The following is a 12,385-nucleotide window of genomic DNA, read 5'->3' as shown; positions in this document are numbered from 1 at the left end:
TTTGATCTAGAAGGTGCCCGACTCTACAGCAACCTCGGGCAGCTTACATTTAAAATGGAAAAAAGATCAAAAGATTCTTAAGTGCCTGGACAAGCTACATTTCTTTTGGATTTTTTCTTTCTTTAAGGTGGTTTGATCCAAAGATCAACTGGAGCATGGTGGCTTGTGTGGTTAGAATGCTGGGTTGACAAGCTTCAAGCCCACATTTAAGACCAAGTGATGCTGCGGAGCAACATATTAATTTCTTATTTATAAGTGGACAAGGAATTACCAAGATTTTATAGTTAATGCTCAGTGTAATTTTGATTAGTAATTAATAATAAAAAGTACTGTTTCATTTAAGTACATTAATTTTTTTGACAATGTAAGTAAGAATTTAAATCTCTGAACTAAATGCCAAAATCTCCACTATCTATGGCTTAAAAATACAAAAAAGAAACAGAAAAAACTGCTAAAGTATTATGTATATAATACATAATATTACGTAAATTGTAATTTCTCCTTTCTTTTACTCTGAATAAGGTACAATTTTTATAGACATTTAAATGTTTTTGTGTGTCTCTGATTTCTGTTTAGTCAGTTTATTTTTTTGCCCTTAAAAACCAATAATAATAATATTAATAATGATGATGATGATGATGATGATGTTACAAGGGACCTTGGAGGTCTTCTAGTCTAATGCCCTGCTATTACCTGATAATAGATAATATGCACGAAGCTTGTTTGGATCTTGTTTGGATCAACTTTAAAGTTTGTCCATTGAAATTGCTCCTAAGTAATTGATGTCAGTGTTCAAGGTTTTTGTGCTAAACATCCGAAAATAAATTATGGTAATTTTCAGATAAACTACTTGCTTGTATAAATTCTTGTGTTTGACTAAAATCTATACAGATTTACATTTTTATTAATTCATAAATATAAATTGAAGATCCTTCTTTAATATGTTAACTATACTGCTTGTTTTCTCATAACTTACGTATTCTCCAACTAAAGCGGTTTTTGTACTCCCTCTACTAAATTTAAGAATTCCTTTACATTTAAGTAGATGAATTAGTTTGTGTTTTTAGGTGGGTCATGTATATATTGTAGTGTGGAAGATTGCAGAGTTGTGAAAAGACTGGAGGAAAGGTTAATTAAAATGAAATATTAATAGTCTGCCATTAATTCCCAAATAGAATAGAATAGAATAGAATAATATAATAACTTTATTGTTACTTTGAATGTACACTAATCAGCATACATTAAAATGAAATTTCATTGCATAGAGCTCTCAAAGGGTCACCATCTCCAATATACACCACATAAATATTAAATAAACAAACAAACAAACAAACAAATAAATAAGCATATACCCACATATATTATATGACACAGAGAAACAACACAGTCTAGTTTGGATTATGTATATATGTGCATGGTGAGTTAAATTTTAAATTTACCGACAAAGAATTAAAGGTAGACTAGAATAGCTATTTTGAGCTTTTTAGTTCTCATGTGCATGGTGAGAAAAACAAACCTTGTGAGCTTACCAGTGGGCGTGTGGGGTCTCTAATAATGCTTTGAGCTCTAAGCACATAGTGCTTATAAGCAGCATTCTGAATACCAGGAAGTGAGCTTCCCATGATCTTCTCAGCTGTCCTTACCACTCTCTGTAGGGCCTTTCTTTCTGAGGCACTGCTGCCACCAAACCAGACAGTGATGCAGTTTGTTAAAATGCTCTCAATCATGCCTCTGTAAAAAGTGGCCAGGACAGAAAGACAAAGATGTGCTTTCCTCATCCGACACAGGAAACGCAGACGCTAGTTTCCACACTTCACTAAGGATGATGTGTGGAAAAACCAATTCATATTGTTAGTTATCTGTACCCCCAGATAATTATTTTTATTTATTTTATTTTATTTTAATTCCATTTATATCCCGCCCTTCTCCGAAGACTCAGGGCGGCTTACAAGCTGTTGATCACCTCTACAGCTGCATCCTTGATACTGAGTGGAGTATGACTATGCTGGCTCTTTCTAAAATCTACAGTGATCTCCTTTGTTTTATCAACATTTAGAACCAGGTTACTTTTATTGCACCATTAACATAATTGTAACATAAGAGTCATTTTTAATTTTATTTTCACTCTCTATCTCTTCCAGTTATCTTAACATTTTCAACCAGTAGCACTTTGGGTATGATCTAGTTCCCTATGCTGGTTTAACAGTGTAATGGAATGTGTGGATGACTTTGGAGAAAGAGAGGAAAAGATGCTGCCTAGGAAATAATCAGATAAAAGAGGCAAGAGCCCTTAGTGCTTCAACTGTCAGAGAAAAAAAAAATTAGGGAGGATCTGCCCTAATGGATCAAACAATTAAAGATGGAAATGAGAAGTGTGTACTTTCAGACTTGCAAGTCTCTGTTCATGTAGACTTAATAAAGTAGAATTAGTTCATTTTATCATGTTTCCTGTCTGGTTTACTTGGAGTCCTGACAATCAGGCAGTTCATTCAGCATCCTGATTGCCAAGAACTGAAGTTACCAGGGCTCCAGAATTCTCACAATGTCTACTGTGGCATGAATTGGAACAGCATCCCACGTATTTGGGCTCCTGAGAAATACAGTTTCTCAAGCACTAATGTGAAGTAAGATTGGAATGTGAAATGCCGACAGGGTCATGTATCAGAACTTAATGGAAGCTTCCTTACTACATGTGCCCCAATCCACTTGTTACCCTGTTAGTTCTATTGGCTAAGTTTAGACAAAAAGGAATTATCAGGGAGCATCTTCAGGATTTATAAAACTATGTTGGCTCAAAATTGGGGGTGGTGGTGGTTTAAGACTACATCTAGAGGATACCAAATTTAGCAAGGTTGACAGATAAATCACATCTTTGCTGATCTAAAGGGTTATGATTCTTTGATCTACCACTAGTCACCCAGCAATTGACAAATGATGGTGGTGGTGACCAATTCTCAGCCCTTCAGGATAGGCCAGGCAGGAAACAGATACTGGAAGGACTTATTGCTGTTGGGTATAGTAACAGAATCTTCGGTCATGAACGGAATCTTGTTCAAGTTCTCTATGTCTCATCTTAGAATAAAGCAAATCATGGTAGGGTTATTTACGTGACTTTCTCACTATTCTTTCTACCTCTTGATTTCATGTCTCATTCAAACCTTCCCAAATGTCAGCTCTATTATTTTTTTTTGCACCCAACAGATGTAACACAGCAGCTAATCCGTAGTTTCTGTTCATCATTATAGTTTTTTTTCTTTAAAAAAATCAGGGGATAGCCGCTTTTTTATTTTTCTTATTAATAAGAGCTCAACATTTTCTGTAACAAATAGTACATATTTCTAAGTAAATACATGTAATACCTAGAACAGTATTCTTTCCACCCATTGTAATGCCACAATTTGAGAGAAATTGAAACGTGAAATTGCAGCTGGCCAGATTCTTTCTGTTTAACATATATAAGGCAGTAGTCCGCCCCCTGCCCGCCCCACGCCTTTCCCAGGTATCAGGAGCTTAAAAGCAGCTGTAGAGTCTGTAATGGCAATAGATAGGAGAAATATAGTTGTGTGGTACACAGCTGAAATTCAGCATAGCCATCTAAAGCACTCACTTCCCCATAAGACACAGTCTAAACTTGTATCATTGCACCACAGGACGAATATTTATTTAGTCAACAAAAATGTACATGCACAGTCTTATATACTCTAGTATTGTGTCAGTTTGAAATAAGATGGTTTATTAATTGATGTAAGTTTCACATGGCTTTCCTAAATGTTTATATACCAGCAACAATGTTCTGTCAATTTATTCTTGCATCTATATCGAAAGCCCAAATACCTGTCAGAATACAATTTAAATCTACACATTTATACTGACAAGATTACATTTTTCAGGATATCTGTGTTTTCTAAATGTGAACCTAGTTGACAGTAATGTGTTGATTAGTTTTGCTTGTGTTTAAATAAAACAGTAAATGTGTGGGCACGCTTGCAAATAAAGAGAAGATCATAATTCCTTGTTAATTTTCAAATTACTACTATTCACAGTCATTTCTTCTCTATTTTCTGAAAGGAGCATCTTGTCATTTCTCTTCTAACTACAAATAATGTTTTATGCATTTTAATGTGTTGATGTCTGTAAGGAAAATGCATTGTTTATGACAGTTAATGTTTTATCTGTTTGTATATATTTCACTGTATGTAACATCTCACTTTTTTCTTTCTTTCTTTCTTTGCAGTCACTGGATGGATTTGTATTTGCACTAAACCAAGAGGGAAAGTTTTTGTACATTTCGGAAACAGTCTCCATTTATCTTGGCCTCTCCCAAGTAAGTAGAACATTTAATGATGCACATTCCATTTTAGGGCTCACTCTTTCTAAAATGGTAAGACATTCTGGAACTTTTCACATCAGGTTGAATTTATAATGGAATGGTTTGGTTTTACACATCTGGAAGGTGTAAGTTGATAAAGAATGTTCCAATGGAAAAGAAAAAGTGAGAGGTTGAAAAATCCTTTTCTCCCATAAAAATCATTATTAATTCATTGAGAACAAATGAAGTTTCTTCTCTCAGTTGTTTTGAACTTTAAACCTCCCTAGCTGTTAGGAATGGGACTCAGAAATAGTACTTCCCTTGTGCCCTATTACTGGATGTTTATGGAGAACCCGACATTATCCTGGGAGCTGACACAATGGCAGGGAGTCTCTTGGAGTCAGAAAATGCTGAAAGAAACCATTAAAAAGGCTTAGAGGGAGGATTTCAACAAAGACACGGTCTCTCTTTTGCACATGTATAGTAAATGGGTAGAGAATAATTTTTTTTGAAATGGTGCAGTGTAATGGTTCGTTCTTTTCTGTCATTTCATTTTAAAATCCACGATTGTATGAAGAGGAAGAATTATTTTTATTTTTTTACAGTTAACTGAGCTGTCAGTAACCATGGAATCAAAGATTTCCTGAAAAATTTGGGAAGCCTTCGAGGCTTTTTTCATGATGATTACAAAATAAGTTATAATTGAATTACACTTGAGGAACCCAACTATGATAATATATCTTTTTGCTTGGAATGGAGAGTGTATTGGATGTTTCGCTTGCATTGCTTGATTATTAAGACAGTCCTTGGATTGCAACTTTTCATAACATTATGATTTAATTGAATGTCCTAAATTAAGTTGAAAATGTTTAACTGCAGTAATCAGTTAAGAATTATATGAATAAATGAAGAAAGGAGTGCTGACTATGGAAGTATGAATGTCTGGAGGAAAGCCAGGATAAAAACCTAATAACAACAATAATTACAATAACTTGTGCAAAAAAAAATACCCGGACTGAAAATAATGAGATACAAGTGGAGAGTATTATTTATGAAATGTACATTGGTTATATTTGTTTACATTAAATCTCTCTCTGTGTGTGTGTGTATGTGTGTGTGTGTGTGCGTGCGTGTGTGTCTGAATATGGTGAGAGAATTAAGAACAAAATTCAATACTTTTATATCTCACTATGATCTTAGCTTGGTAATAGGATATAATTCCTGCTTTGATTGGTTTGGGTATCAGTTTCAAATGTTTCATAATTTGTTAGTGGTAAATCACACATTATAAACTCAATTTATTAATGGAGGTGTTTTTTTAAAAAAAAACACAGAATACATTAATGTATATTATTGTCTTGGGTTCATATTACATATTAATCTGTTTTGTGCAGTGTCCAAAAAACTTTAATAAAGCAGCAAAAAGAAGGATGGTTAATCAGTTTAAACAGGTAAATGCTAATTAGGAAACTCCTGAAAGGCATCCATTATACACTGTCTGAAAACAAATTTTACAGCCCTGGTTAGTGTTGTAATCCAAATTCTGTCAAGGCAACTGCATTTTCTGTAATTGAGATGTGTATGTTTGCTTTGCATAACAGATGGCTCTGTATGCTTAGACTGATAGCTAGGAAAATAATAATTGCATTATTCTGGCCAAAAGAATATTAGCTCTTGGGCTGGGGCCATTTTAGGCAGTCCTCCTGCCAGCACAGCATATGCACATATATGGATTCGATTTTCAAGGAAATTGATGCATCTGGAATAGTGTCACCATCTGAAATATCATCTGTTCAAGAAAAAAAGTTGGCTTTAACCCTGTCTGCATCCTCCTTGCTAAAAGCATACTCCTATAGTAAGCTGCAGCACCGTGGCTCAAACTTTTTTGAACTACAGGCAGACTAGCTTTCTACATATTAGGGCCCTCCAGCTGCCTATAATTTCAGCTCCCATAAACCAAAACCTAGACTCTGGGGCAGGTTATTGCTTTTCTGCTAATAATAGTGGGTTGAATGTAGCATCTGGCCAAACAATAGGGAACACCTTTATCTTTTTTAGTCAGTGCTTTGCTGAAAAAACATACGATTAAAAATAAAACTGTGTAATTGCCAATAAAATGAGTAAAATCTGCTTCCTGAGGTCAAATATTCTTCTTCAAAGGTCGGAAAAGAAAGGTGGCATCATACTGAGTTCAGGATAGATTGCTTGCTTTTTAAAAATGTAAGGAAATATTTCTCAAGATCCCTGATGTGATTATTTTCGCCGTTGTTGCAGTGCAAATCCATTCAGAGCAGCTTTGATCCCACTGAGAACACTTTGATGCAGTGGACAGATGCACAGCCCTTTTGATGCCCTGGGGAAGAGTTGTGCTGCTCTCTCTGTTTTTGAGAGAGGAAGTACATAGCTTGCCAAAACAGAGATTGGTGCAGGAGTTGAGGAGGATCATTATTTAATCTCTATATAATATATCGAAGTTTCTTGTCTGTTGCCTCTTGGCGAAAAGACCAGCAGAATTAGCTAGGTAAGATTTGGGAGCTTTATTTCTGTTCGTGAAAGGTTTTCTTCATATTTAATTCCTTTCATTCATGTCCTGCTCTTTGCAGCTTAAACATTAGTGGTAGATTCATTATCATTTTCTTTGGAATGACCTGCAGAATTGTGTACATATCTTTTACACATCTTTGACATCCTGGGTATTTTGACAAGATGGTTTCCTATCTGTATGTGCCTAATCACAAAATAGTTATCTAGCATCAGATCATAAAATAGCTATTTATTGAAGGCAAACTGGTGAGATTACTTTGTACTGTTTCCTCCAGTCTTCAAGAATGCTGTCCTCTACTTCATCTTCCTTGTTTTTCTGAAAGGGTCTGGAGACCTTGAGCCATCTTTCCTGTTTTTCAGAATTCATCATAGAGTCCATAATAATTGTTACAAATATAGATGATGCTTTGGGCTGAAAATCTTTCTAGCCAGTTTTATATTTCTTTGCTATTATTATTTAAAAGTAAAAGTTCCCTTTTCCCACTTTCTCCAGTACCAAGGGCAGAAATACCCTTCTCCTCATCTTTAACATACTGTATCTTCCAGGTTGAAGTGACTTCAGAGTCTTGACAATATGGTGTGCCAAAATGAATAAAGCACCAATGGGACAGATTACTGCTCCCTACTGAAGTACCAGTCAAATATTGGGAAAAGAGAACTCTATCCCTCTGTGGTCTGCCACCATTGCAGCTCAATGGGATGTGGGAAAGAGGCTAGAGAGGGAACATTACTGAGGTTTAGGCTACAGTGGACTCAGTCAGGAGGGAAATTGTTCCCCATCTTGGATTGAAAATAAAGGAAGAGAAGGGATGCTTAAGAGTGTTACAGCCCCCTGAGACTTGAGCTGACTGTGGAGCATTGAAACATTCATGGAAATACGTGATCACAGTGAGCAACAGTTCTTCATATAAATGATCAGTTGAGAAAGATACTGATCATTCAGGAGGGGAGGGGAATCAAAGCTTATCTACAGAAAGCCAAATTTGAATCCTTAGATGCAACAGTTCTAGTTGCTACTAAGGTATTGTGCCTTTTATCTATGGTATGTTCAAGTAATTTGTATCCCAAAAGCATTGTATATTTCAGATTAGGAGACTGTTCATACAGTAGCCTATAAACCTCCTTTTTCAAAAGTTTGGAAAAGAAAAAGGAGTGAATGTATTTAAAAGAATAAATGGGTACTTAAGTTACAAATCTATAAACTATTCCAAGCATCACCCTATCTTTTCCCTAGAGTTCAGAGATTGCCAGTGTAATAGCCTTTCCAGAGCTATGATGTTTTCAATATTCATCACTAACAGTGATTGCAATAATCCACACTAAATTAAGCATTCTAAAACTTTTATTTACTGCAGAAGAAAGTGAACATCAACAGAAATTACTGTGCCAGCACAAGCTCAAAAAGTTTTCCAAGTGTGAAGATCATTGTAGCGACCTGTTATGTTACTGAATTCTTGTTTTTAATAAAAATGCCAGGAACAAGCTTTAAAGGGTTATGGGCTTGCTTTGAATTCATAATACTGTAATTGCTATAAAATAAACACTGCTGGGTTCCTGATATTAGCTGGCAGAGGTTGCAGATATTTACATAAACTTTACAGTTTTTCAGGAATTTAATTGTTCAGAAGTGTTGGATTTGTATTTTTTGAGAGTAATGCTTCAGTGACATCTTTCTATCTGTGTGCACAATGTATTTGCTTCCTTTTCTCCTGAAGTATAAGGCAGCCTATATGGGATTCTCACTTAATTTAATTCCCCTAATAATCCTATGAACTACATTGAGCTAAGAAATAGTCACCCAGGGAGTTTCCATAGATGAATGTAGGCTTGAACCTGGGTTTCCACAGTGCTACTCCAAAAATTTAACTATAGCACCACAGTGGTTCTTTTCTTAACTTTGATTCTGTTGCCTTAGAAAAGGCTGAGGAACAAGATACAATATTGTTTATGCACACTAGATAACTGAGAAAGTCAACCATTCTAAAATGAAGTCACTATATGCTTTCTTCATTATAGAAAGCTCTTTCATTGTTTTGATTGAGTGTTAAGTTGTGGAATGGCCTTAGGGAAATGGAAATCCTAAAACAACTCATTTTCTTTATGTGAAACCTATAGACTGACAAGAAGACACAATCTATGCAGGACAAGGTGAAACAGACTTGTGGCAAGTTGACAAAGGAATAAGACAAGGCTGTGTATTTTCTTCTTATTTATTAAAACTATATCCTAAATATATATTGAGGGAGGCGAAATTGGAAGAAGATGAGTATATTTTTAAATCTAGAGAAAGAAGCACCAATAACCTGTAGTATGGTGATACCTCTTTTCTGAAAGTTGGAAATGTAAATGAACTAGAGGTTCTACTAATGAAAGTCAACTGGGGGAAAATGTGATTAAGATTAAGAAAGCAGAGCTGCTTAACTCATTTTTTCATCAGTCACACACACAAAAAAATTATAACCCAACATACCAAAAAAACTCCTGCAAAAGACAAACTAGAAACAAAAATTAAATCAGCAAAAAAATGGTAAGAGAAACACCTATCTGACCTTGATGAATATAAATCACCAGCAGAGGCTATGGGGTCTGCTCTTTTCATCTTGTAGCGAGCGAAGAAGATATTCAGCTCCTCTGCCAACGAGGCATCGGTATTAACCGTGTTCCTCATACTGCCGTTGTGGTTGGTTAAGTGCTGCAGTCCCTGCCACATTTGCTTCGGATTGTTGTCTGCTAGGTGGTTCTCCACCTTGTGTTTATATTGTTTCGCCATCCTAATGCCTCTTCTGAGATTTGCCCTGGCCTCTCTGTATGTGTCTCTGTCCCCTGCCTTAAAGGCAGAATCCCGGGCTCTCAGGAGTGTTCATACCTCTGCAGTCATCCAGGGTTTGCAATTCCCGTAAACTCTAATGCATTTTTCTGTTGTCACACTATCAGTGCATGTTTTAATATAAGAGAGTACGGCATCCGTGTATACATTCAGGTCTTGATCTTCGAATACACTCCAGTCAGTGGTTTCAAAGCAGACCTGCAACTGACTGAGAGCACCCACTGGCCAGGTTCTGACCCTTTTCATGACTGCCTGAGTTCTTTTCCTGAGAGGGACATACTTTGGGCACAACATGAGTGAAAGATGGTCAGATGTACCCAGGTGGGGGAGAGGGAATGCTCTGTATGCCTCTATGAAGCAAAAAAACTTTGAAGAGGCAGTATGGAAAAAGCATTGATGCCATTGATCATTAATGTTGGGGGGAAAAACTCCTAAATTCATGGGGAGCCAAGAAAACAAATATATGAATCATGGTACAAATCAATTCCAGAGCCAGAAAGAAAAATAAATAGATCATACAACAAATCAATCAATCCACAAACCAATCTCACTTAAAGAACAAATTATCATATTTGGGAACATTATGTGAACAGCTAAGCCTCTTGAGAAGTCTACAATGCTGGGAAAGTTGGAAGGCAAGAGAAAAGGAGGATGACCATCAACAGGGTCTAAGAGGAAACAACAGCTTGAGGGCACGTAAGCATAAGAGCAAGCATTGCAAAAATGAATTAGTCCACAACTGGAATGTTTCTCTTTCACACTAATAAGAGTGATATCAGCAGGGAAAATATATTGCCACAAAGTCAAACAGCCATGTTAATAATTTCTACACTCAGTGCCAGAAGAAACTTGACCAAGGCATTTAGTGCAACTTGGGGGGTGGTTACGCTGCAGTCATATTTAGTTAGTTTATATTGAAAGAAAGCTCCATTGAAAGAACTCATGAAATCATTTTTTTTAAAAAAATGTGTTATTGATATTGTACCTCTGACTGATGACATCATAAGGCTAAAGAACCTTTTTTTAAAAAAAACTGAATCTACCTTAATGTCCCTTTGAGTCCTGATCATTTTTTTATTAGGGTTTAGAGATCTCCCCGTGTTGTTTTGTTAATTTTGGCAATCCTCCATAGGAAAGCTCAACTGCATAACAGCAGTTTCCCAGAGTTGTTCTCTTTTTTATAATTTATGCTTGGTATGTGCATGATACTGATAATAAATAGTATATCTTGGTTGATAATATGTGTTTATTTACTGATATATGCTTTAGTGTTTGGTTTTGACTTGGCATGATGTAGTTGACTCACTTTGTTTCCATCTAGTGGTTGCCCAGATTTTTTGCAGTCCATATCTTACAACGTTAAGATAGTTGTCTACTACAGTTGTACAAAGCTTAGAGGAAGTGATTTTATACAAAAGAGATTGGATCAAATCATGCTTTCAGATATTATCTCTGTGTCACATTTACGTATTTTAGTTGTTACACAGCAAAGTGTTAGGTTTTCTTTCCCTCTTTTCTGCCCCCCCCCCCTGTGGTCATTTGGAATATATCTGGAATCTTGTATTCCTGTTGGTGCTGGTTGCTCAGAATTTCCCTCTTAAAGTGGCAGGATGTCCAAGGGGAAGTCTGAATTTGGAGCTGAAATGGCAGCCAAAACCTAACTCTCATCACAGGTAGCTCAGAATGTAACGAATTGAAAGTTTTGTCTGTATCAGTACAAATTAGGTGCCCCGGCTTTGAGTTGGATATAAGAAACAGAGGCACATTGGCTTACTCAGGTCCAGATGTGAAATCCAAGTTTTCCTTATCAGGTTCATACACATATTGGATGAGCTGGACCTTTGTGACACCAAAGTGGACTGGGGTTGCATAATATTAATGCCTTTAATAAAGAGGCTAAAAGCCAGATTGGATCTATGCAATCAAGTAATCCCAGGACTCCCAAGTTCTTGGAAAGAGAGAACTGAGAATGGGATATGTTTCTCAGAAACTAAGAGTTTAATGCTTTGATACCTTTCAGAAAAGGTAATATTAGAATAACCTTTATTTATTTATTTGTTTTAAAAAAGAGTTCTTTAAATATTGAATTGTAACTGATCAGAATTTTCTCTTTTCTAAAATAAAGCCCTCACCTTAAAATATGCTTCTCTCCTTGCTTTCAGCCACCCAGAACACATGCAAGGTTGCAAATTGCCCTCTTAAAAAGATTCTGCTAAAAAGGGAAGAGTACAGCTGCACACATAATGAGAGCTAATAGAAGTGAAGGGGAATAAAGGATAAGTTGTTGTTTAGGTTGGGTCCTTTTAAAAAACAAAATAGGTGAAACTGAAGTGGTATATTTATGCACTTTGCTCATATAATAACAAACCAAGCTGTGTATGTTGGATTCCTGAGTATTTGTCATGTAGAATGGCAAATGAAATTAGAGCAACAGCATAGAAGAACAAGGTCAAATAAATGACAGTACTCACTCTATTTGTGAAGCTATTCTGAAAGGGAACCAGGGTGCCAAATGTGGTTTATTTGAATAATAAAGAAGAATTAGATTCCCCTGATAACTTGGCTAAGAGCCAATAACTCACTGGAGGTTAAGGAAGCTTTGCAAACTGACATGTAATTCCTTTGCTTTTCTGAAAACCAAGCTTCAACAACTATGTCCCACCTGGTTTTGATGCAAATGCACGTGAAGTTTGTACTAGCTTAGT

The 12,385-nt window shown here is 36.0% G+C and overlaps 1 protein-coding gene across 5 annotated transcripts in view; it reads left to right on the top strand.

The window, feature by feature from the left end:
- NPAS3 (neuronal PAS domain protein 3) overlaps positions 1-12,385 on the top strand; it is a gene marked incomplete at both ends in the record, with an annotated part of 788,541 nt that overhangs the window by 549,941 nt on the left and 226,215 nt on the right. For all 5 annotated transcript variants that reach the window (XM_081337596.1, XM_081337595.1, XM_081337594.1 and 2 more), the window contains one exon: positions 4,235-4,324. In XM_081337596.1, the coding sequence (XP_081193722.1) occupies positions 4,235-4,324 (90 nt within the window). The remainder of the gene's footprint in view (positions 1-4,234; positions 4,325-12,385) is intronic.

This window comes from Vipera berus (genome assembly GCF_964194415.1).
Source record: "Vipera berus genome assembly, chromosome: 1".
Lineage (NCBI taxonomy): Eukaryota > Metazoa > Chordata > Lepidosauria > Squamata > Viperidae > Vipera > Vipera berus.
The sequence above is the reverse complement of the archived record's forward strand: the minus strand, read 5'-3'. Positions and strand labels throughout refer to the sequence as shown.